At 38.7% G+C, this 26,850-nt stretch overlaps 1 protein-coding gene across 8 annotated transcripts in view; it reads right to left on the bottom strand.

The window, feature by feature from the left end:
- Positions 1-26,850, bottom strand: part of LOC126184779 (coiled-coil domain-containing protein 77-like) — a 215,301-nt gene that overhangs the window by 103,273 nt on the left and 85,178 nt on the right. For 4 of the 8 annotated variants that reach the window (XM_049927340.1, XM_049927338.1, XM_049927337.1 and 1 more), the window contains one exon: positions 15,132-15,277. The exons of the other annotated variants lie outside the window; for them this stretch is intronic. In XM_049927340.1, the coding sequence (XP_049783297.1) occupies positions 15,132-15,277 (146 nt within the window). The remainder of the gene's footprint in view (positions 1-15,131; positions 15,278-26,850) is intronic. 8 annotated transcript variants of the gene reach the window in all.

Genomic DNA, 26,850 nt, shown 5'->3' with positions numbered 1-26,850 from the left:
AGAACAGAAAGGGAACAGAACATAAATGAAGACAAGATAGAAGATACGATACTACAAGAAAAATGTCCAATGTTAACCTAAGTTGAAAAAGGTCCTCACAGGGTAGACCCCATTCCCTCAGAACTGCTGATATCCTTGAGCGAGCAACACATCACAAAACTATTCCACCTGGTGTGCAACATGCACAAGACAGGCAAAACACCCTCAGACTTGAAGAAGAATTCCAGTTCTAAAGAAAGTAGGAGGTGACAGATGTAAATATTACTGAACTATCAGTGTAATAAGTCATGGTTGCAAAATACTAACAGGAATTACAGAAGAATGAAAAACTTACAGAAGCTGAGCTCAGGGAAGATCAGTTTGGATTCTGGTGAAATGTCGGAACACGCGAGGCAATACTCACCCTGTGACTTATCTTAAGAGAGAGGTTAACAAAAGGCAAACCTATGTTTATAGCTTTTGTTGAGTTGGGGAAAGCTTTTGACAATGTCAACTGAAATACACTCTTTCAAATTCTGAAGATAGCCAGTGTAAAATATAGGGAGCAAAAGATTATATACAACTTGTACACAAACCAGTCGACCATTTTAAGAGTATAAGGGCGTGAAAGGACAGCAATGCTTTGAGAAAGGAATGAGAGAGGGTTACAGCCTATCCCCAATGTTATTCAAACTGAACACTGAGCAAGCAGTTAAGGAAACCAAAGAAAAATTTGGAGAAGGTAATGAGGTTCAGGGAGAAGAAATAAAAACTTTTGATGTCCTACAATGACATATTAATTCTGTAAGAGACAGCAAAAGGCGAGGAAGAGCAGCTGAACAGAATGGACAGTGTCTAGAAAGGAGGGCATAAGATGAACACCAACAACAGCAAAACAAGGATAATGGAATGTAGTTGAATTAAATCAGGTGATGCCAAGAGACTATAAGTAGTAGAGAAGTTTTTCTATTTTGGCAGTGAAATAACTGATGATGCTTGAAGTAAAGAGGATATAAAATATGGACTGGCAATGGCAAGGAAAGCCTTTCTGATGAAGAGAAATTTGTTAACATTGGACATTGATTTTAGTGTTAGGAAATCTTTTCTGAAGGTATTTGTCTGGAGGGCGGCCTTGTATGGAAGTGGCATATGGACAATAAGCAATTCAGTCTTGAAGAGAATAGAAACTTTTGGGTCATTCTACATCAAACTGCCTAATTTCTAAACATTTTCCTCCTCAAAGATCAGGGAATATTTGCATGTCACCAGTGAACATTAGTACAGTTTAATGTTCCATGAAGCAATACTGGCTGAGATATAGTCACTTGTTTGACTGCATACATGACTTTGCACAGAGTGAGTGTGAATTTGAGTTGTTTCATCGCAGGCTATATTTTGTTGAAGGACATGAAATTTGGTCACCTTGTACAACTTTATGTATTCTCATTAAGAAAAATAATGAAAAGAATTTTACAAGCCGTATGTGGCCATAAAAGTATAGGCCAAATCACCTGGTGGGAAGGGGAGGGGGGGCAGATGAAATCGACATCCAAAAAGATTTCAAAGTTTGTTTCTTATATCTCAGGGACTAAAGGTATGATGAACATAAAACTTAGCATATTGTAACCTAACAACGGAAGATTCTCAAATACAAAGTTTCATTTATGTACCACTTTTCAATACTGACTAAATTAAGTGCAAAGTTGAAAATTTTGTCCAATGTAAAAAATGTGGCATTTTCAACTTGATTCTGCAGGAAACTATGTTCTATAAAACTATTTAAACTGGGCTCATCAGAAAGACCAATGGCTTTATCCGTGAACAAAAGTGTATTTGGTTATCCAATGTCAGCTAACAATGCTAGATACTTTGAATCAAACTAATATCTTGTAGAGTGAAGGCATGTTGAACATGAAACTTAATATGCAATAGCTTGGTAGCATAAGGACGTGGAATACAAAATTTCATTCACCTACTCTTTTCCATTAGTCTATAAGTTTTCTGATAAGCTGACAGTTTTTATCAAAAGGCGAAAATGGGGTATATTTGACACTTCATTTACAAATACACTACTGGTCATTAAAATTGCTGCACCAAGAAGAAATGCAGATGATAAACGGGTATTCATTGGACAAATATATTATACTAGAACTGACATGTGATTACATTTTCATGCAATTTGGGTGCATAGATCCTGAGAAACCAGTACCCACAACAAATGATGATGATGATGATGATGTTTGGTTTGTGGGGCGCTCAACTGCGTGGTTATCAGCGCCCGTACAATTTCCCAACCTTTGCTCAGTCCAATTTCGCCACTTTCCTGGATGATGATGAAATGATGAGGACAACACAAACACCCAGTCATCTCGAGGCAGGTGAAAATCCCTGACCCCGCAGGGAATCGAACCCGGGACCCCACAACAAACACCTCTGGAAGTAATAACAGCCTTGATACGCCTGGGCACTGAGTCAAACAGAGCTTGGATGGCGTGTACAGGTACAGCTGCCCATGCAGCTTCAACGCGATACCACAGTTCATCAAGAGTAGTGACTGGCGTATTGTGATGAGCCAGTTGCTCGGCCACCATTGACCAGACGTTTTCAGTTGGTGAGAGATCTGTAGAATGTGCTGGCCAGGGCAGCAGTCGAACATTTTCTGTATCCATAAAGGCCCGTACAGGACCTGCAGCATGCAGTCGTGCATTATCCTGCTGAAATGTAGGGTTTCGCAGGGATCAAATGAAGGGTAGAGCCACGGGTCATAACACATCTGAAAAGAAACTTCCACTGTTCAAAGTGCCGTCAATGCAAACAAGAGGTGACCAAGACGTGTAACCAATGGCACCCCATACCATCCTGCCACATGAAACGCCAGTATGGCGATGACGAATACACGCTTCCAACGTGCGTTCACCACGATGTCACCAAACACGGATGCGACCATCATGATACTGTAAACAGAACCTGGATTCATCTGAAAAAATGACGTTTTGCCATTCGTGCACCTAGGTTCGTCGTTGAGTACACCATCGCAGGCGCTCCTGTCTGTGATGCAGCGTCAAGGGTAACTGCACCCATGGTCTCCGAGCTGATAGTCCATGCTGCTGCAAACATCGTCAAACTGTTCGTGCAGATGGTTGTTGTCTTGGAAACGTCCCCATCTGTTGACTCAAGGATCGAGACGTAGCTGCACGATTCGTTACAGCCATGCGGATAAGATGCCTGTCATCTCGACTGCTAGTGATACGAGGCCATTGGGATCCAGCACGGCGTTCCGTATTACCCCCCTGAACCCACCGATTCCATATTCTGCAAACACTCATTGGATCTCGACCAACGCGAGCAGCAATGTTGCGATAGGATAAACCGCAATCGCGATAAGCTACAATCTGACCTTTATCAGAGTCGGAAACGTGATGGTACGCATTTCTCCTCCTTACACGAGGCATCACAACAATGTTTCACCAGGCAAAGCCGGTCAACTGCTGTTTGTGTATGAGAAATCGGTTGGAAACTTTCCTCATGTCAGCACGTTGTAGGCGTCGCCACTGGCGCCAATCTTGTGTGAATGCTCTGAAAAGCCAATCATTTACATATCACAGCATCTTCTTCCTTTCGGTTAAATTTCGCGTCTGTAGCACGTCATCTTCGTGGTGTAGCAATTTTAATGGCCAGTAGTGTACTATTTTCTATTAAAGCTTCAAAACCACTCTCATTTGAAACAATACGTTTTAAAACCCTAAGAACAGTGGATTTAACACATGGGATAACAATTCTATATAAATTGAAACAAACTAGCAGGAAAAATCGCACAATGAATACAGTTTCAAATTTGGATTTTTATATTTTGTTGATTACAGAAATGATTAACATGAAACTTTGTACAACAATTTAGCAATCTCAGGCTTTCCAATACAAAATATCATTCACATACTGTGTTATATCTCCCACAGGGAGATGCTTGATAAGAAATAATAACACACAGGTAAACATGGACAAGGGTTTATTATGAGCACAGTACAGAGATTTAATAACAAAGGAAAACTCTTCTCAATAAAAACTAATACAACTTCTCAGACACTAACAGGCATACGTCTGGAATACACAGTGAATAAACGTAGTGGAGGTGAAGACTATGCCACTGATAGTCCCTAATGACAGAGGTTGAGCATTCGACGTAGCTGGCTGCAGGTAGATCTCAGGATACTGCTGGAAAGTTATAGTCCAATTGCAATGGCTTCCAACCTGGCTCTGAATGATGGTCTGCTAAGAGTCTGTGCATGAATTGGCCTGGAGCTCTGCTGGAGCGAACCGCCAGCATGTTTGCTTTCGCCACCCTATACAGCCAGGGCGTGGAAGAATTCATGCCGATCCAGTTCCATACAACTGACACGACTAAGAAAATAGGTCTCTCGCATGGAACACATCTGGTGGTGCTTGGCCTACAGTCTGTCGTCCTTGTTCTGATCGAAATGGTCTGTGGAGGCAACACCTTGTACATATGGAAACCCATGATGCATCAGTGTCTGAGGGGTTGCTGATCCCTTTAGGCAAATGGCGGGTGCGTGGCATACTGCAATCCAACTTGATTTTTGTAAAAATTGTAAAAAAAGTTCATATTCAGACTAATTTTAGAAAATCTGTTTTTCATAATTGATTTCAAACTAACCACAGTTGGAAAGAGCATTTTTTCAAGCATACAAAAAGTCACATTCTATTTTGCAATGTGTGCTAACATTACCTGAAAATGATGGATGTATCTGAGGTAATGTACCATGACAAAGGGCTAGATTTCATTAATCTGCTGACTGCACTTTCTTGCATGTATTTTTATATATATATATTGAGAAGTAATACCTTACTGAGTTGAGTTTGTCCATGAACTCTGTTCCTTCAGTATTATCATCTAGCCAACAGTATTGATTTCCACAAAATGAAATGCCGAGAGTGGCTCAAAAATTTCAAAAATTGTAAACTGCAATGTTGAGAATTTAAAATAAAAATAGATATACTTTTTGTGAGACACTCCTACCAAATTGAGAAGTGGAGGTAAGGTACTTAGTAAATGGCTTTGTAAGCAGACAGGTACTGCCACAAGGCTTTGTAACCCAAATTAAGAAACCAAATTAGAGGCTTGGGAACCAGGATGAAGATCCCACCCTTGGCTGGTACTGCACACTATTGAGCATGACCCCTACGGCGATGGAATTGCCGCTTCATGTTCTTGAATTGTTACTGATGATGTCACCATGGACCAATGCAATATAGTGAGATATTACTTGTCAGTTTAAAAATAGGCACAGAAAACAGGTGGTACAATGTAGCCTGTTGCCATGGTAAATTCCCTCAAATTTGTCCTTCACTTTCAGGTATTGTTAGCGCACACTAGAAAATCGAATGTGATTTTATGAATGAAAAAATGCTCTTTCCAACTGTTCTTGGTGTGAAATTAAGTATGGAAGCCATATTTTCCAAAAATAGGAAGAATGAACTATTTTTGCAATTTTCACGAAAATCAAGTTTGGCCTGATTTTGCAGAAATTAAAAAAGTAGTACATGTATGATATTTTATACTGGAAAACCTTATATTGCTAAGTTATCGTGTCCAAAGGGTCATGTTTATCATGCCTTTAATCAACAGGATATAAAAAGCCAAAATTAGAACTGTATTCATAGCACAATTTTCCTTGCTAGTTTGTTTCAATTTATGTAGAATCGTTAGCCCATACTGGAAATTAAATCCACTGTTCTGGGGCAAGCTGGGTGGCTTAAAACACGTTTCGAATGAGACTGGTTTTGAGGCTTTTATAGAAAACTGTTTTTGTAAATGTATACCCCATTTTCAGTTTTTCATAAAAATCATCAGCTTATCGACAAATTTGTAGACTATTGGAAAATAGTACGTGAATTAAATTTTGTATTCCACATCCCTGTGCTATCTAGCTATTGCATATTAAGTACCCTGTTCAGCATGTGTTTACTCTACGAGATATAAGAACCCAAAGTTTATATATTTTTTTCATGCCCCAAGTTTTGAGCTTAACTTTGATTAAAAGTATCTAGCATTGTTGGCCTGAATTGGATAGTCAAATACAATTTTTTCATGGCTGAAACCATAGTCTTTTTGATGTGTTGAGTTTGGAGTGTTACAGTACACTGTACTGGGAAATGATACATAAATGAAACTTTATATTTGAGGACTCTGAGTTGTCAGGTTACTACAAGCCAAGTTTCATGTTCCAACTGCACCAAAAATAAAACAGTAAGCAAAGTTCAAAAGGAGTTGGAGTTGTTATTTAGAGATAAAGGGGCTAGTGCGAAGACCTGATCAAACCAGTCTTCCAATCTTCCAACTGAAGTCCACAGCATCACTAACTACTTTGATACTGGAACAGGTTTTAGAGGCAGCCTTTGCCAAATAGTTTAGGTGTGCAACTTAAAAGTAGATATATATATATATATATATATATATATATATAGTGTGTGTGTGTGTGTGTGTGTGTGTGTGTGTGCAACTTATTCTCTTTGGATTTGTGAAGAGAACACTGGAAATCTTTTTCCTCAGATGGATTTTGTTATAGGCTGTTTCGTCCTGTGTATTCATTTGTATTCAATTATAAATGGAACTAAACATTCCTTGTTATTTATATGCTACTTGTTCCTTTTAATTTTCATAGGTGCATCTTTCTATCTGCTGGTTGATACGTTTTCCTGTGATATTGTATAGTTATGGTATCGTTTGTTCGAATTCATATCTTGTTGTGAATTTAGCTGTAATGTAATTTCTGGTTGTCTCTTATTTGTTTTTACACAACTATCCATAGTCCTGGTGGATAAATTCAATAAAGGTCCTTAGGTACTGCTTGTGCCTCAGGTCAATTTACTCATTTAGTATTTTTCATATGTACTTGTGTGTATGTACATAGATTTCAATCTCTTCCAGAATGTTCGTTAGTGGTCCTTTTTCTGTTAGGTGTAAAATTTGAACAGCTTACTCTACATTATTTACTTTTTTACAGTTTGTTTTTGACAATTTTCTTCATTTGCGCTACATATCTGTTTGTGGGATTTATTTGCATGATGTTATCTGCCTGTAATTCTTTACTTTTTGTATGTTGTTGTTTTGCTTTAATATCTACCTTTTCCACCACATAAATACCAAACAGTACACAGTAGATAATATAGAACAAGCTGTCCAAATTTAACACCTAACAGTTAAGGGACCAATGATCGGTCTGGGAATGATGGAAATCTATGTACAGTACATACACACAGACACCTGGAAAATAATACTAAATTAGAAAATTGATATTAAACACAAGCACCACAGAGAGAAATTTATTTAAATTGTCCACCAGGGCAATGGACAGATGCATAAAAACAAGCAATATGGGAAAACCACAGGTTATATTATTGCGAAATTCACAACAAGTCACAGATTTGGACAAACAATACCATAACCATACAGCATCACTGGAAAACATATCAACAAGCAGATACAAAGATGCATCTATGAAAATTAAAAATAACAAATAGCACATAAATAATGAGAAAGAAATGTTTAATTGCATTTATAATTGAATACAAAGGACTAAAAACAGCCTGTTCTGAAATCCGTGTACGAAAATATATTAGAATGACAGTGTTGTGACAGTGTCACGACATTTAACAGTGCCGCCATGACAGTACGCGCAAACGGCGATAGAGGCGTTCCGCAACTCGGCTGAACGCGGGAGCGCCACCTAGCTACGAACGGCGCCGGCCGCATGTCACGGCAGTCGAATGAGAGATACTGAGTTGTTATCATGTAACCAGCTATTGTTTCTAAGTGAGTGTGTTTGAATATCCATGCAATTATTGGTGATTAAAGGTTATAACAGACAGCATCCATAGATTCCGTATGGACATGCAAAGATCAATACCTATATAACAGCAATGACAAACAATACCTCCTGTGACTGTACAATATCACTGGATTATCTGTCAAACAGGCTGTCATGAAAATACCAATTTACAGTATATAACCAGACAACTAAATAAAGCAGTAACTCAGATAACATGATAACCAACCAATAGTACTCCAAGAACAACAGCAGAACGTAACTAACAAGCAAATAGACAGTGACAGAACCACTGGTATCACATGGACGTCAAAACCATCAGAGGTACATAAAAATGTATAATAATGAAATCCGTTTAATAATTACCTATAAAATTAGAAAAAAATACCAAAATTATGCACCATTTACATATAGATAACCTGATGATGGCAACTCAGTCGAAACAGACCTACAGTAAAATAAAGGCAATCAAACTTAGCAGTGTAGTTTGAATTAAAAATTATAATTATACATCTTTCATTATTTTGTAATTTTCAGTTTCATACCGATTCTCACTTATACTCCAGAGAATATTTTCTATTGTTTATGCAGTATTCCTATTACAGTTATTAGCGAATCAAATCTGGCATTTTTTTGTCACACAAGGTAGTTCAACCGGTGAACGAATACAAGTTTTCACGTAAAAAACCAGGATATAAGCATCATGAAAGGAGCTGTGCATCATTTGTCATGAGAAATTTGCTCATCTATCAAGTATAAGAGAGCAAACTACAGATCTTGTAATAAGACTCTTATGATATAGTCACAATTTTTTTCATGATCCTCTTTCAAAGAAAAATCACATTTACTAAATGGCTATTTCAACACAGAAAAATGCCCTTCAGTTTAAGGAGAGCACATCTTAATTTTTTTTAATATTTGTTGTAGTGGTGTCTGCACTCTTAATCAAACATGGAAGTATCCACCAAGTATTGATAAAACTATACTGACACTGATAATTAGAATAGATTAGTTTTTGACAGAATACATGTAAAATCTTGACAGAATCACGGTTCATTTCATAAACAGTGCTGTAACAACAGTCAGGGCAACATTGTTTAATCGTGTCACTAGCAGCAAAGAAAACCAACAGGATATTTTCTCTGGTAAGACCCACTCCAGCTTAAGACAAGATGATAACTGCATCAAGTTTTACTGCACCCTGGTGGTGATCTGTGAATGTTATATGTCTGAACACCATGTTTTACAGTTTGTGAAGCCATGAAGTGTGGAAGAAAAGAAGATACATAGGTTAGAGTTTAATGTCCTGTTAACATCAAGATCATCAGAAACAGAAATGGAGCACAAGCTAGGACTGGACAAGTACGGCATCGAAAATCAGCCACAACCTTGCGTAAAGATCCATCCCAGTATACACTTCATATGATACAGGGAATCCATGGAAAACCCATACCAGGACAGCTGCCATAAGTGTTGCGATGCTACAAGAAACTCACACTAATTCCCATTACGAGTATGAAATTAGGTGAAGGTTATGTGAAGTATAACATTGTTCCTCAGGCTCTTAGATTAATTCATCACTTTTTACACATATTTGTCATTTGATGAGTTAACTTTTTACCTACTATTAACTAGTAAAACAAAACAAAAAAAAAGAGATGAAAATTTTATGAGCTATTAAATAACTTATTTCTTTTCTTCAAATGTTCTACAGTGATCGCACTAGAGATGACAAAGCAACTCTCTTTTGGCACATTAGGGCAAGGAGATGGCCATGGTCTTGCTGAAGAAACTATTTCGCTATGTACTGAGGGCAACTTAGGAAAATCACAGTAAACTACAAGGCAGCTCCATCTGTTGGCGTATTTCTGTTTCTCCTGCAAATTGTTTCTTTGTTACATGCGTGTATTGTATGGCCAAACAACAAGCATTTTAAACAGCATATCTGGTTTGATGTGTAGGGCCTCGCAAAAAGATGAATGAATCCTGCTGTTGTGTGTTCTGGAAGTATCACTATTTTGAAAGTCTGAATAAAAGCTACTATTTTAACTAGTTCCTTGAGTACACTCTTCAATATATTTCTGAAGTTTGTCATATCATTCTTCCCATGTTCAGCAGTAGTTACACTTACCATATTTTTACACAAAAAGTGTCCCATCTTTATGCACCATGACACCACCACTAAGGATGAATGTGTTGTTAAAATTTGTAATAATGTGGCTTTCTCAGAGGTACGTGCTTAACTTGACTGATTTTAGTTTACCAACAATTCCTTTCTGACCTTTCTGCATGCAGAATAGTGACGTACTCTAGAAACTGCCATCCTCTCTTTTTATTATAAGGAACAATCTGGTAGGCAGTGAATATTCAGACACTATTTATTTTTACATTCGCTATTTATTATCATTATTATCATCATTATTAAAGACCGGATTATATCCATCATAAAAACCAGCAAATATGCATGAAAAATGCTTAAAAATGTGTGAAAAGTGTCAAAATACGCAAGATCAAATAATAAAAAAAACATGGTAGTCACTGCATGGATTATATCTCAAAGGCGAACCTGTGCATATCAATTATGAGGAAGAGCACTGGCCATGCAAAAAATCAGTACATTTAGAATGCTGATATCATTTTCTGAATACTTTCTGGTAGAGATTAGGAAGAGGGCCTTCCTGGGATTATTTTCTAAAAATTTGCAAAATGAGTATTCATACCATGTTTCAAGAATTGTTCCTTCTTTGCTATTGTTGTCGGTAACAATGAGTCGCACTGCAACAATCAATAGGTACAAGACCAACTTCGGGGTATATTGCAATATTGCACACAGAAGGGCACACTCAAAAACTCCGTAAAATATATATATATATATATATATATATACATATATATATATATAAAAAATTACAAGCATGAATTTTTTTGAACAGCATTAACTTTTAATTAATACTATTGGACCAAAGCATCATTTACAATTTATTTTATATTTTCCTACTATTGCAAACATAAATGAGAAAGTACTGTTCCACATGTTCGGTAGTTTGATTGTGTCTTCAATCACTCAAGACATCTTTATAAGCAGAAGAGGACCGTTCTACATTAACTGAGGTAACTGGGCAGTATTTGAATTTGGGTGCTATGTTGGCACTTACTGTTTCTGGTAAAAGTTCACCCATCCCATTAATAAAACTAGCAATTTGGCACAAGGGTTCAAAGCCTGGGTTATTGTTTAAAATTCTTTCGAACTTTTCTTTAAGTTTTCTTGGGAATACCTCCAGCAATGAGGAGGTCACTAGAATAATTTTATTCATTAACTGAATAGATTCATTCAACACCAAATCTTGAGTTTCAAGCTTTTTAATACTTGCAGTTATATGGGAAAAATGAGTGCTAACCACAGCAATGTCTTTTTTAATACGGGAATCATTAAAAGCTTCCTTGCACTAGCAAACTGCCCAAGCCTCTGCACTATCAAAGTCGTTTACTACCCCTCTAATGGCCTCGAAATGTTCATTGTAAAACAACACATCTTTGACCCACGTACCCTAACGAGTTACCACTGGTTCAGGAGGTAAAGACACATTTGGTAGTTTTTCTTTGTAGGTCTTGATTCGAGCAGAAGCACTTAGAAACACTTTCTTTGTGGATGAAATCAGTTTATTTACATTCACAAATGTGGAACGTACTTCTTCAGCAAGGCGATGTACTCCAAAAGCACAGCACGTCACGTGAATCAAATTGGGATAAAACACTTGAAGAGCTTTTCCTGCTTTGATCATATAGGTAGCAGCATCTAAAATAAACACAAACATCTGCAGAAGATTCTGGAGATATTTTTCTAATACGCTCATTCACAAATCTGGCATTCATAGAATGATTTACTTTTTCAAGTTCTTTGCAGGCCACTAAATAGGAAGAAGGCTCTTCTTTTAAAGCACCAAAAATTAAATTTGCAATGTAATGGCCACAAGTGTCTTGCCTGTGGTTGCATCAACTGAAATCCAGACAATGCTGTCCTTGAGTTCATTGTGTATTTCTTCCAGAACATTTACATAAATTGTCGATATGTAATTTTTACGCAAAGTTGATTCATGGTATATTTTTATTTAAGCAATATTTGCGCAGGAAGCCTTTGATGATAGGGTTTGTAAGTTTGTGAAGAGGGAAATAGCGTGCAATGAATGCTTCACATAGATCCATGTTAAACCGATTTTTGGTGACCTTTGGACAAATCCCTGCTACTGCAACTTGCTGTTGTCAGAAGTTGTTGTGGTCCTTTCTTCTGCATTCCTGCTACGAAGACTTGTCTTGACATGATATTTGAAACTTTTTTTGCATAAAACATTTTCCTCACAAATTCAACAATTTAAGACATATGTAAATGTTCCAGGATGGTCAGCTATCCACGAAATAATGTTTCTTTTTTTGGGTGGCATGGCACACAACACATTACACACTGCATATCATAAACACGTTCAACTGTGTACAAGTAAACAGAAAGCTAAACTGAAACAATGAACATGCGACTAAAAGCTTGCGTAGTTTAATTTAATTGTTGCCGACACATACGATATGACAGTGGAGCGGATTAACTGGGGGATGCAGGGGCAGAAGCATTGACTTTGTCTGCCTGTTCCTGTTCCTCTTCTGTAATAATTTCGTTATGCAGTGGCCTCTTGGTTAGCAATAGCACACAGTTCTAGGTCCCGATCAATCTGTAAGACTTCAAAACTACATCAAGCTAGAGAATGCCCGTCAAAATTTTTAAAATATTGTAAATATAGAGTGAAAATATGCATCGTGACTAGTTTTTAGTTAAAATATGCAAAAACTGGTGAAAACGACCCAAATATGTAAATGCATATGCAACATGCAAATGCATTATTATTATTATTATTATTATTACTATTATTATTCTTTCTTTCTTTCTTTTCTCAGACGTTATGTCTGGTCAAAAATGGAAAGTGACGCGGACCTTGATCAAGCGTGACTTCCTTTTAACTGTATGGTATATGTTATATTGCATTTAGGAACTTTCGGGTGACTGAACATGTATCAATAATTACAGATTTCTGTAGTTGTATATATAAGTTTGGATGTAGCTGTATTGCATTGATGAACTGGTGGATATTGTGTGGTATGACTCCTGTAGTTGATAGTATAATTGGTATAATGTCAACTTTATCCTGATGCCACATGTCCTTGACTTCCTCAGCCAGTTGGATGTATTTCTCAATTTTTTCTCCTGTTTTCTTTTGTATATTTGTTGTATTGGGTATGGATATTTCGATTAGTTGTGTTAATTTCTTCTTTTTATTGGTGAGTATGATGTCAGGTTTGTTATGTGGTGTTGTTTTATCTGTTATAATGGTTCTGTTCCAGTATAATTTGTATTCATCATTCTCCAGTACATTTTGTGGTGCATACTTGTATGTGGGAACGTGTTGTTTTATAAGTTTATGTTGTAAGCCAAGCTGTTGATGTATTATTTTTGCTACATTGTCGTGTCTTCTGGGGTATTCTGTATTTGCTAGTACTGTACATCCGCTTGTGATGTGATCTACTGTTTCTATTTGTTGTTTGCAAAGTCTGCATTTATCTGTTGTGGTATTGGGATCTTTAATAATATGCTTGCTGTAATATCTGGTGTTTATTGTTTGATCCTGTATTGCAATCATGAATCCTTCCGTCTCACTGTATATATTGCCTTTTCTTAGCCATGTGTTGGATGCGTCTTGATCGATGTGTGGCTGTGTTAGATGATACGGGTGCTTGCCATGAAGTGTTTTCTTTTTCCTATTTACTTTCTTCGTATCTGTTGATGCTATGTGATCTAGAGGGTTGTAGAAGTGGTTATGAAATTGCAGTGGTGTAGCCGATGTATTTATATGAGTGATTGCTTTGTGTATTTTGCTAGTTTCTGCTCGTTCTAGAAAGAATTTTCTTAAATTGTCTACCTGTCCATAATGTAGGTTTCTTATGTCGATAAATCCCCTTCCTCCTTCCTTTCTGCTTAATGTGAATCTTTCTGTTGCTGAATGTATGTGATGTATTCTATATTTGTGGCATTGTGATCATGTAAGTGTATTGAGTGCTTCTAGGTCTGTGTTACTCCATTTCACTACTCCAAATGAGTAGGTCAATATTGGTATAGCATAAGTATTTATAGCTTTTGTCTTGTTTCTTGCTGTCAATTCTGTTTTCAGTATTTTTGTTAGTCTTTGTCTATATTTTTCTTTTAGTTCTTCTTTAATATTTGTATTATCTATTCCTATTTTTTGTCTGTATCCTAGATATTTATAGGCATCTGTTTTTTCCATCACTTCTATGCAGTCGCTGTGGTTATCCAATTTTATTATTATTATTATTATTATTATTACTATTATTATTGTCAACATGCACAAAAAACAAGATTGAAAACTTATGTTTTTCTGCTAGAGCTTTACATGCCATATTTTTATTATTAGTTCATCTAATTTTTAGTTTCTCTGGACATCCAGCTACCATAAACCTCTTTTTCGTTGCATATTTATATTGCTGGTGCTTCACCCAAGCCACTGGGAGCATTAGATGATTTTTTTTTTAATTCTATAGATTTCTCACATGTAAATATAAGCAAAAATGAAGAAACTTAATGACAGACCCACTTAGCTGGATACACTTATTACAGTTGGGGGCAGCCCACAATGCAAAAGTTGGTTCGGATGTCAAAATACTTTACTAAGCATCATTTTATTGGAGTTGGCATGTCCTGGCTTTCCTTTGAGCTTTGAACTGACTGACCCAACCAGTTATACCTTATAACTGCCATTTTAATGCCAACTCCAAATCACAATACGAACTGGCTTTTTTTCACATTAACCACTCAGCTAACACTGGCTGAGGCCCTAGTGTGTTTGCATTTGGCATAATCAGACATTATATGTAGCTTATTAATCACATATTCCAATAACTTTTAATATTTTCTTGCAAAACATAGCACATTATAGAGTTTTATATTGAAATATTCACTTTCTTCACTCAATGCCAACTATGGCAGTAATAGACATCATATATTTTACTCACTGACACTTTCATGACCAACTGGTTAAAGTCTAAATGAACAATACTACACACAGATCAGACTTATGGTGAAAAAAATTAAAAAGTGAAAGAAGTCTATTATGGTTGCTAATTGTATTTATTCTCATATGTCAGACTGCATATCATTTGCACGAACCAAAACCAAACTGCCGACACTAATTAGTTTATTTTAATTACCAGTTTCACTATAACAGCATATGCATATCATATTATTAAACACACCTCTCTATTTTATTGTGTATCCTTTCAAATTTTTTGATAGACTCACTCATCTTTGTTTTATAATAAGATAAATTTTCTTGTGTGGGACGTAATTCATTGGTAAGATCATCAATCATCCTCTTTCGAATTTCTTCAGCTTCTCTTCCCTATTTGAGAGAATAAACCAACAGCTCTGCAGCAAATTAATCAAAAACTTAATATGTTAAATTTTTTTCTTAGTTTTACTTCCAACCACATGCTTAGTTACTTATAAAATTTAAACTTGATTAGTATCAGTGCTAAAACCTACTTCATTCCATGCATCTTGAGATGTGTGGAATGAAGAAAGGGATGAGGTAGTTTGGGAGTGGAGGGGCATGGTCAAAATGGAAGAAAGTGGGAGAGTTGAGATGGGACAGAACAGAGTAGAAACCTGAAGGAAGAGGAGGAAGGAGCAAGGAGATGATTTACTTTAAGGGGCACTCAATATTAAATGCCCATGAAATAATGATCTGAAAAAATATAGTTGGAACATTAATAAAAGCATTAAATCAACAATCATTCTGGGAAGTTACTTTTCAATATAAAACAAGGGTGAAACTAATCAACTAACTGAACATTTAGTAAGAAATCAATTATTTTGATTAATTACTTTGATTAATTACTTTGACTTGAAAATGGGTTAATTTAATTCAACAACACAAACACTTTATGCAACAAAATAAGTTAATAGATTAGTATAATGGCAGGGACCATAGAAGGTAGCAGTTAGGACACACAAGAGAAACATTTATGCATTTTTATACAGGTGCTAACAGTTTTAGAGGTAACATCCTCAGCTGTTATTGTTTCTCCTTGACAAGCCCAATTCCATAGAAGAATTCCTATGATTATAATGTGTAAAATGTGATGGATAGGACATCCTAATTCATATATAAAATTGTTTGGCATGTTGTCAGATTTACAAATTAATTGCAATGTGAACGTAAAAGACTCATACCACATCATTACGATTTATCGTGTAAACGATCCATGGAATATGAAACTTACTAATAGAATGAAAATATTTACTACATTTTTTAACTGTCACTTCTGTTATGAAACTCGAGTATTTTTCACTATTGTTTATACTCACCTGTAAACAGTCGGTATGTAACCACATATCAAAACAAATTAAATAAAATAGCCTGAAAATAATTTCTTTCCACATAATTATGACACCTTGTGGATGTAGAACCAACTAATATTTTCTAAACTCTTCTAATGGAATGCCTTAAATGTAAACATTCTTTAACTTCAAAAGAGGGAAGTTTTAATTTGTGAGTTAACACTATCTATGTACTCTAATGACTGATCATACTGTTATTGGAAATTACAGTGCTTTTAGTGATTGGCCTACAACCTTTAAGTATAGTTTAGCAGTATATTGCACACAGAACAAAAAGTAGACCTTAAAAACTGTCAAGCAGCATAAGAGTTATTTCAGTGACCAGTCACTGGTTTGACTTTGAAAATCTTTTATTTCACATTACGGTTCTTCAGGTGCTTTGGCATCCACATAAAGAAGGAGCACATTTGCTTCAGAAGCAAAAAATTGAGCAAATGTTGTGTATTGTGATTCTCTATGCTTGTTCATCCTTTCCACTGGCTCCTCTGTATTTTTTGCAAGGTATATTTTAAATACACTTTATATATTTATTACATATGCAAAAGTGAATGGAGCAGTCCACATGTGATAGCCAACTACTATTTAGACTTGTAGATTAGTAACTGGTGTATTATGATTCCTATTTTGTCTGATGGATGAATGGACTGATGGGGTTACAGGGACCGAACTATGAGGTCATCAGACCCTTAATCCTTTGTATGTCCAGCCAGGAATAGCCCCCACAGAGGAAGAACACAAAAGACAATTCCCAATGGACTCCACTGCATCTGAGAATAAAACATCTAAGATATAGAAGCAAGTAGGAGTGAGAGAGGGGTAAAAGGGTGAAAGTGGGAGAGATGGCATGTCAACAAAGCAGCTGTTGTGCACATGTTGTGTGGCAAGGGACACATCCTCTGCATCCTACTGGTGCTTCCACACCCTCCATTATCACAAGAAAACTAGCTACATGGACAAGATAAAATCTCAAGAAAATGAACAATGATGATGAGTCTGTCAACCAACAACAGATGTTAAAGAATAAGAAGAAGTAAAATGTGAGAAGGGCAGGAGCCAGGCCGGACCACTGAGTAAGGGCAGTGATGGGTTCTTCAAATGGGAGCAAGTGACAGGGCACTCCTCCAATCACTCAAGTCGACAATGAAGCTAGTGTGCACTATGTCACAGAGAAGAGTAAAACCCACTTTCATAGGTAAAATGTAAAACTAAATCAGCTGCATCATCTGCTAGCACCAGAGATAGCATGGCAAGTTTAAGATTTCACAGTAAGGTGTCCAAATAAGGGTAGTCCAGTAGTGTGTGGGCCACCAAACTGACATTGGGGAGGATCCTCACATTGGAGGGTGTGGCCATGGGTCAGCCAAGTGTGGCCAATGCGAAGTTAAAAGAGGATAGTAGATTCCCTGTGCTCAGCATGAAGGGAAGACTGCCACACAGTTGTGGTCTGCTTTATGGTTCACAGCTTATTCAGAGCAACCAGGACATACCAATACATATTACAAACCTCCGACAATTGTTGGCGTAGAGTCGACTGAAGATCCGGTTTCAGTAGCCCTCCCTCTCCAAAGCCGGCATCCTGGTAGCCAACCTGTCCACATGTTAATTCCCTGGGATCACAACATGATCAGCGGCCTATACAAAGATGAATGACCATCCAACATGGTGGATGTCATACAGGATATCCTGGATAGACACAACCAGTTGGTGCCAAGGGTAGCACTGGTCGACAGCCTGAAGACTACTCACGGAGTCACTGCAGCTTAAAACCCACTCACTAGTGCAACAACAAAGGTGGCTGAGGACTTGAGCAATGGCCACCAATTCTTCAGTGAATACACTGCATCCATTCAGCAGGGAGCTTTGTTCACTGCATCTTGCTCACGTGTAGGCAAAACTGGTTCATGCATTGACCATATGCCAACAGTGTATACCACCTGGAAATGTGTCAAGGATGTGCAAAAACAGATGGCAAATAACCAGAGGGTCTATTAAGTCCTTTGGTTCAAAGCATGGGTCAAGGCATATCAGAGGACGGGGTACCACCATGGGTGTGCACGCGATTTCTCCCTGACAAGAGGTGACAGTCAAGCAAAGCTGGATTTCAAGGCAGAGACTGTATGCGCACTGCAATAGTGACTGCAGACTTTGGCCTCTGTTGTGGGAGGTAGATTTCTCTACAAGGAAAATGCACTCAGTAGTTCAGATGCTCAGGTGAGCAGCGAATATGTATTCCATTGTTGAGCAGCAGCTGTTAGCATCTGATCTTTAGGAGAGAGACTCTGTGAGTAGGCTGTTCACAGGACTGGTCCAAAAGGCACCAGTCGCAAGTTGGACCTCACAATGGTATATCAGGTCCAGCATCTGCAGTGCTGAAGGCAATACTAAGCCATATGCCAGGCTCCCAAGATTAAGACGTGACAGGATCAGAGCTTTGTAGAGCCACAAGAGTGTCGAGCGATCTGCACCCCAGGTGGTGTTACTGAGGCAAGGAAGAGTATTACACTGTGGCCACCACATTCAGTTAAGTTAGCAAAGATGGGGAAGCCACATCAACCAGGTATCAAAAACCAATACTAAAAAAATGATAAGATTCCACCACACAGAACATTCGCTCATCAAAGTAGAGTTCATGTTGGGGATGAACAGTACATCAGCGAGGAAGTGCATGACGTATGTCTTGGTGGCAGAAAACTGGAAGCCGTGGCTGAGACTGCACCTTTTGTATGGCACTCTGCAGTCGGTGTTCAGCAACACCCACAGTTGAGGAGCAGTAGTAGACACAAAAGATGTCAGCATACAGGGACGGTGAGACTGTAGACCCCAAGCTGCAGTCAGGTCATTGATAGCCACTAGAAAAAGGGGCACGGTCAATACAGAACCCTGTGGGACCCCATTCTCTTCTACATGGGAAGTACTGTGGAAAGCATCCACCTGAACCCAGAGAGTACTGTGAGACAAGAAGTTCCAAACAAAAATCACAAGTTGGCCCTTGAGACTGCTTTCACAAGTTGGCCCTTGAGACTGCTCGTGGAGGGTAACAAGGATACAGTAATGTCATGTGGTGTTGTACGCCCTATGGAAGTCAAAGAAGAGAGCAATAAGATGCTGATGCCAGGAAAAACCTGACTGAATAGCAGACTCTTCTAGGCAGATCAAAATTTCAGTAGTAGAACAGCCTTGGCGTAAACCACCCTGGGACGGAGCCAAAAGGCCCCGAGACTAAAGGCGCCAATACAGCCATTGTCTCTCTACACACAAAAATTAGTGAGGCTAATTGAGTGATTATTGTCCACATTTACATGGGTTGTTCACCCTGTTTCAGTACTGGGACGATCACATTTTCACGCCACTAAGACGATGAACATCATCACTCCAGATACAGTTGAAAATGGCAACAATGTGATGTTGGCAATCTACTAGTGGGTGGATGATCATTTAGCTGTGGATGCGGTTGGGCGCTGAAGCCATATCAGGGCTAAAGGCTATGGCACTGATGAACTCCCACTCACTGGACAGAGGACCTAGTGTTCTAGGTGACGTGTAGTAAATGTTAAAGGAAGCAACTCTACCTGCTATTTGAGGACTCGAAATGCAGGCTGCTAATTCACAGACACAAAGTTTCCAGCATAATTAAAAGCAAAACGTTCAGCAATAGCATCCAGATCAGTGCAAACATCCTTCACACAGATACCAGGTACGCCCACAGGGTACTGGTGTCCATAGAAGCACTGAATCTTCACCCTAACCTGTGAAAGGGGGGTATATGGTCCACTGGTAGCAACATACTGCTCCCAGTATTCTTGTTTCTGTCATTTCATGAGGTGGTGGATATGGGCACAGATCTATTTAAAGGCAAACGTGTTTTCCTTCTGCTTTTTGGTAATCTAACTTATTGTCACTAAAGTAAGTTTGTTTACATACGACTGAGACTAGACCTAATCTTTCGTAAATGTGTTTTCTTGTTTTTCTGTAATTTAATGACTTATTCTCGCTAAAGTAAGATTTTTACCATGAGTGGAAAGTGCCTGACGTGCCGTAGAATTGTTAGCTCCGGGTTTGGTGTGATGGGTACAGCAGTTTTTTTCCATTGGGGTGACTGTAGCGGCCTGGGAAATAGGGAAGTGGATCCGACTCATCAGTGGTTCTGTAGGATATGCTGTAGAGATAGGAAAATAGTGGAATAGGAGGGGAACATTGCTGCCCTTCAGGCACAGTTAGAGCAGGCTAGGGAAGATCTGAACAGGTTAAGGAGGGAGAATGGTAAAGAGAGGTGGGAAGTGGCAACAGGTAACAGGAGTAACAGACCTAGAACTTTGTCAGACAGCTTTGTGGTGAATGTGAAGAATAAGTGTGACCTGTTGCTTCATTTAGAAGATGATGTGCCTCAGAAAGAGGTAGATGTAGAGAGGGCCCAACAAACTTTCAGTAGAAAATTGAATAAGAATGTAGGGAAGTCAGCAAAGAGAAAGAAAGTTTTGTTGTTAGGTAGTTCACATGCCAGAGTAGTAGGCCAACTTTTGCAGGACCAGTTAGGATCAGAATACCAGGACACAATTTTTTTTAAACCAAGTGCTGGTTTGGGTCAGGTGACAGAGGATTTAGGTTCACTCTGTAAAGATTTTACCAAAGAAGACACCGTGGTTATTCTGGGTGGGCCGGGTAGTAGTACTGACAGAGATCCTGGGTACAATATAGAGTGTGACCTGGCAAAGATTGCATCAGCAACGAGACATACGAGTGTTGAGTTTGTGTCTGTTCTGAGACACCATGACCGACCTCATTTAAACTCTTCTGCCGGGAGAGTTAATTTGGAGTTGGAACGGCTGCTTGGGTCGGGTGCGGGGTCACACATTTGTTTGGTTCCTGTTGATTCTCTCAGTAGGTGGGATTATACTAGACATGGCCTACACCTCAACAGGAAACGGAAGGGTAAACTGGCTAGGCTAATAGCAGGAAATGTAAGGAGGGTGGGGGGGCACTGCCATGAGTGGTAATATACCAGTGGTCATAGGTTTTGGAGCAGCACCTTTTTTAGGATAGGTAGGACAGAACAAAGTCAAATTCTGAGAGAAGTAAAGATTGAAACAAACCTTCAGTTTGATAAAGAAATCAAACAGCATAATCCTGGCACATTGGGTCAGCGAACACAGCTGTTGGTTAAAAATTTACAGCAATCACCAGAAATTTTATTTCCACCTGATTTCATCTCGGTAAATGTGAAATGCCAACTATCTTTAGTGCATCAAAATATTCGAGGGCTTAGAAGTAAAATTAATGAACTACTTATGTGCATTGATGAATTAGAGTCATTGAACCCAGTTGATATAATCTGCCTCTCTGAACATCATGTGACTACTGGTATAGATATGTTGAACCTTACAGAATTTAAGTTAGCTTCCTACTCATCATCATAACCATTATCATCATTTAAGACTGATTATGCCTTTCAGCATTCAGTCTGGAGCATGGCCCCCTTATAAAATTCCTCCATGATCCTCTATTCAGTGCTAACATTGGTGCCTCTTCTGATGTTAAACCTGTTGTTGTTGTTGTGGTCCTCAGTCCCGAGACTGGTTTGATGCAGCTCTCCATGCTAATCTATCCTGTGCAAGCTCCTTCATCACCCAGTACCTACTGCAACCTACATCCTTCTGAATCTGCTTAGTGTATTCATCTCTTGGTCTCCCTCTATGATTTTTACCCTCCACACTGCCCTTCAATGCTATATTTGTGATCCCTTGATGCCTCAGGACATGTCCTACCAACCGATCCCTTCTTCTAGTCAAGTTGTGCCACAAACTTCTCTTCTCCCCAATCCTATTCAATACCTCCTCATTAGTTACGTGATCTACCCACCTAATCTTCAACATTCTTCTGTAGCACCACATTTCAAAAGCTTCTATTCTCTTCTTGTCCAAACTATTTATTGTCTGTGTTTCACTTCCATACATGGCTACACTCCATACAAATACTTTCAGAAACGACTTCCTGACACTTAAATCTATACTCGATGTTAACAAATTTCTCTTCTTCAGAAACGCTTTCCTTGCCATTGCCAGTCTTCATTTTATATCCTCTCTACTTCGAGCATCATCAGTTATTTTGCTCCCCAAATAGCAAAACTCCTTTACTACTTTAAGTGTCTCATTTCCTAATCTAATTCCCTCAGCATCACCCGACTTAATTCGACTACATTCCACTATCCTCATTTTGCTTTTGTTTATGTTCATCTTTTATCCTCCTTTCAAGACACTGTCCATTCCATTCAACTGCTCTTCCAAGTCCTTTGCTGTCTCTGACAGAATTACAATGTCATCAGCAAACCTCAAAGTTTTTATATCTTCTCCGTGGATTTTAATACCTACTCCAAATTTTTCTTTTGTTTCCTTCACTGCTTGCTCAATATACAGATTGAATAACATCAGGGAGAGGCTACAACCCTGTCTCACTCCATTCCCAACCACTGCTTCCCTTTCATGCCCCTCGACTCTTATAACTGCCATCTGGTTTCTGTACAAATTGTAAATACTGTTTTGCTCCCTGTATTTTACCCCTGCCACCTTTAGAATTTGAAAGAGAGTATTCCAGTCAACATTGTCAAAAGTTTTCTCTAAGTCTACAAATGGTAGACACGTAGGTTTGCCTTTCCTTAATCTTTCTTCTAAGATAAGTCTTAAGGTCAGTATTGCCTCACGTGTTCCAACATTTCTACGGAATGCAAACTGATCTTCCCCGAGGTTGGCTTCTACCAGTTTTTCCATTCATCTGTAAATAATTTGTGTTAGTATTTTGCAGCTGTGACTTATTAAACTGATAGTTCGGTAATTTTCACATCTGTCAATACCTGCTTTCTTTGGGATTGGAATTATTATATTCTTCTTGAAGTCTGACGGTATTTTGCCTGTCTCATACATCTTGCTCACCAGATGGTAGAGTTTTGTCAGGACTGGCTCTCCCAAGGCCGTCAATAGTTCTAATGGAATGTTGTCTACTCCCGGGGCCTTGTTTCGACTCAGGTCTTTCAGTGCTCTGTCAATCTCTTCATGCGGTATCGTATCTCCAATTTCATCTTCATCTACATCCTCTCCCATTTCCATAGTATTGTCCTCAACTGCATCGCCCTTGTATAGACTCTCTATATGCTCCTTCCACCTTTCTGCTTTCCCCAATTTGCTTAGAACTGGGTTTCCATCTGAGCACTTGATATTCATACAAGTGGCTCTCTTTTCTCCAAAGGTCTCTTTAATTTTCCTGTAGGCTGTATCTATCTTACCCCTAGTGAGATAAGATTCTACATCCTTATATTTGTCCTCTAGCCATGCCTGCTTAGCCATTTTGCACTTCCTGTCGATCTCATTTTTGAGACGTTTGTATTCCTTTTTGCCTGCTTCATTTACTGCATTTTTATATTTTCTCCTTTCATCAATTAAATTCAATATTTCTTCTGTTACCCAAGGATTTCTACTAGCCCTCGTCTTTTTACCTACTTGATCCTCTGCTGTCTTCACTACTTCATCCCTCAGAGCTACCCATTCTTCTTCTACTGTATTTCTTTCCCCTCATTCCTGTCAATTGTTCCCTTATGCTGCCTCTGAAACTCTGTACAACCTCTGGTTTAGTCAGTTTATCCAGGTCCCATCTCCTTAAATTCCCACCTTTTTGCAATTTCTTCAATTTTAATCTACCGTTCATAACCAATAGATTGTGGTCAGAGTCCACATCTGCCCCTGGAAATGTCCTACAATTTAAAACCTGGTTCCTAAATCTCTGTCTTACCATTATATAATCTATCTGATACCTTTTAGCATCTCCAGGATTCTTCCATGTATACAACCTTCTTTTATGATTCTTGAACCAGGTGCTGGCTATGATTAAGTTATGCTCTGTGCAAAATTCTAGCAGACGGCTTCCTCTTTCATTTCTTAGCCCAAATCCATATTCACCTACTATGTGTCCTTCTCTCCCTTTTCCTACTGTCGAATTCCAGTCACCCATGACTATTAAATTTTCGTCTCCCTTCACTATATGAATAATTTCTTTTATCTCATCATACATTTCATCAATTTCTTCATCTGCAGAGCTAGTTGGCATATAAACTTGTACTACTGTAGTAGGCATGGGCTTTGTGTCTATCTTGGCCACTATAATACGTTCACTATGCTGTTTGTAGTAGCTTACCCGCACTCCTATTTTTTTATTCATTATTAAACCTACTCCTGCATTACCCCTATTTGATTTTGTATTTATAACCCTGTATTCACCTGACCAGAAGTCTTGTTCCTCCTGCCACCGAACTTCACTAATTCCCACTATATCTAACTTTAACCTATCCATTTCCCTTTTTAAATTTTCTAACCTACCTTCCCGATTAAGGGATCTGACATTCCACGCTCCGATCAGTTTTCTTTCTCCTGATAATGATGTCCTCTTGAGTAGTCCCCGCCCGGAGATCCGAATGGGGGACTATTTTACCTCCGGAATATTTTACCCAAGAGGACGCCATCATCATTTAACCGTACAGTAAAGCTGCACGCCCTCGGGAAAAATTACGGCTATAATTTCCCCTTGCTTTCAGCCGTTCGCAGTACCACAACAGCAAGGCCGTTTTGGTTAATGTTACAAGGCCAGATCAGTCAATCATCCAGACTGTTGCCCCTGCAACTACTGAAAAGACTGCTGCCCCTCTTCAGGAACCATACATCTGTCTGGCCTCTCAACACATACCCCTCCGTTGTGGTTGCACCTACGGTATGGCTATCTGTATCGCTGAGGCACGCAAGCCTCCCCACCAACGGCAGAGTCCATGGTTCATGTGGGGTGTTAAACCTATTACTTCAAAATCATTCTTGACCAAATCCAGGTACCTTCTCCTTGGTCTGCCCTGACTCCTCCTACCCTCTACTGCTGAACCCATGAGTCTCTTGGGTAACCTTGTTTCTCCCATGCATGTAACATGACCCCACCATCTAAGCCTGTTCGCCCTGACTGCTACATCTATAGAGTTCATTCCCAGTTTCTCTTTGATTTCCTCATTGTGGACACCCTCCTGCCATTTTTCCCATCTACTAGTACCTGCAATCATCCTAGCTACTTTCATATCCGTAAACTCAACCTTGTTGATAAGGTAACCTGAATCCACCCAGCTTTCGCTCCCATACAACAAAGTTGCCCGAAAGATTGAACGGTGCACAGATAACTTAGTCTTGGTACTGACTTCCTTCTTGCAGAAGAGAGTAGATCGTAGCTGAGCGCTCACTGCATTAGCTTTGCTACACCTTGCTTCCAGTTCTTTCACTATGTTGCCATCCTGTGAGAATATGCATCCTAAGTACTTGAAACCGTCCACCTGTTCTAACTTTGTTCCTCCTATTTGGCACTCAATCCGTTTATATTTCTTTCCCACTGACATTACTTTCGTTTTGGAGATGCTAATCTTCATACCATAGTCCTTACATTCCTGATCTAGCTCTGAAATATTACTTTCCAAACTTTCAATCGAATCTGCCATCACAACTAAGTCATCTGCATATGCAAGACTGCTTATTTTGTGTTCACATATCTTGATCTCACCCAGTCAGTCAATTGTTTTCAACATATGATCCATAAATAATATGAACAACAGTGGAGACAGGTTGCAGCCTTGTCTTACCCCTGAAACTACTCTGAACCATGAACTCAATTTACCGTCAACTCTAACTGCTGCCTGACTATCCATGCAAAGACCTTTAATTGCTTGCAAAAGTTTACCTCCTATTCCATAATCTCATAGAACAGACAATAACCTCTTCCTAGGAACCCGGTCATATGCCTTTTCTAGATCTATAAAGCATAGATACAATTCCCTGTTCCACTCGTAACACTTCTCCATTATTCGCCGTAAGCTAAAGATCTGGTCCTGACAACCTCTAAGAGGCCTAAACCCACACTGATTTTCATCCAATTGGTCCTCAACTAATACTCGCACTTTCCTTTCAACAATACCTGAGAAGATTTTACCCACAACGCTGATTAAAGAGATACCTCTGTAGTTGTTGCAATCTTTTCTGTTTCCATGTTTAAAGATTGGTGTAATTACTGCTTTTGTCCAGTCTGATGGAACCTGTCCCGACTCCCACGCCATTTCAATTATCCTGTGTAGCCATTTAAGACTTGACATTCCACTGTATTTGATGAGTTCCGACTTAATTTCATCCACCCCTGCTGCTTTATTGCACTGCAATCTATTGACCATTTTCTCCACTTCCTCAAATGTGATTCTATTTCCATCATCATTCCTATCCCATTCTACCTCGAAATCTGAAACATTGCTGATCGTATTTTCACCTACATTGAGCAACTCTTCAAAATATTCCCTCCATCTTCCCAAGGCATCAACAGGATTCACCAGCAGTTTTCCTGACCTGTCCAAAATACTTGTCATTTCCTTTTTACCTCCCTTTTGAAGACTGCTAATTACACTCCAGAATGGTTTTCCAGCAGCTTGACCCAAAGTCTCCAGCCTGTTTCCAAAGTCTTCCCAAGATTTATTCTTGGATGCTGCAATTATCTGTTTGGCTTTGTTTCTTTCTTCAA

Source organism: Schistocerca cancellata, chromosome 4 (genome assembly GCF_023864275.1).
Source record: "Schistocerca cancellata isolate TAMUIC-IGC-003103 chromosome 4, iqSchCanc2.1, whole genome shotgun sequence".
In the NCBI taxonomy this organism is placed as follows: domain Eukaryota; kingdom Metazoa; phylum Arthropoda; class Insecta; order Orthoptera; family Acrididae; genus Schistocerca; species Schistocerca cancellata.
This window is presented reverse-complemented; position numbering and strand designations above follow the sequence as displayed.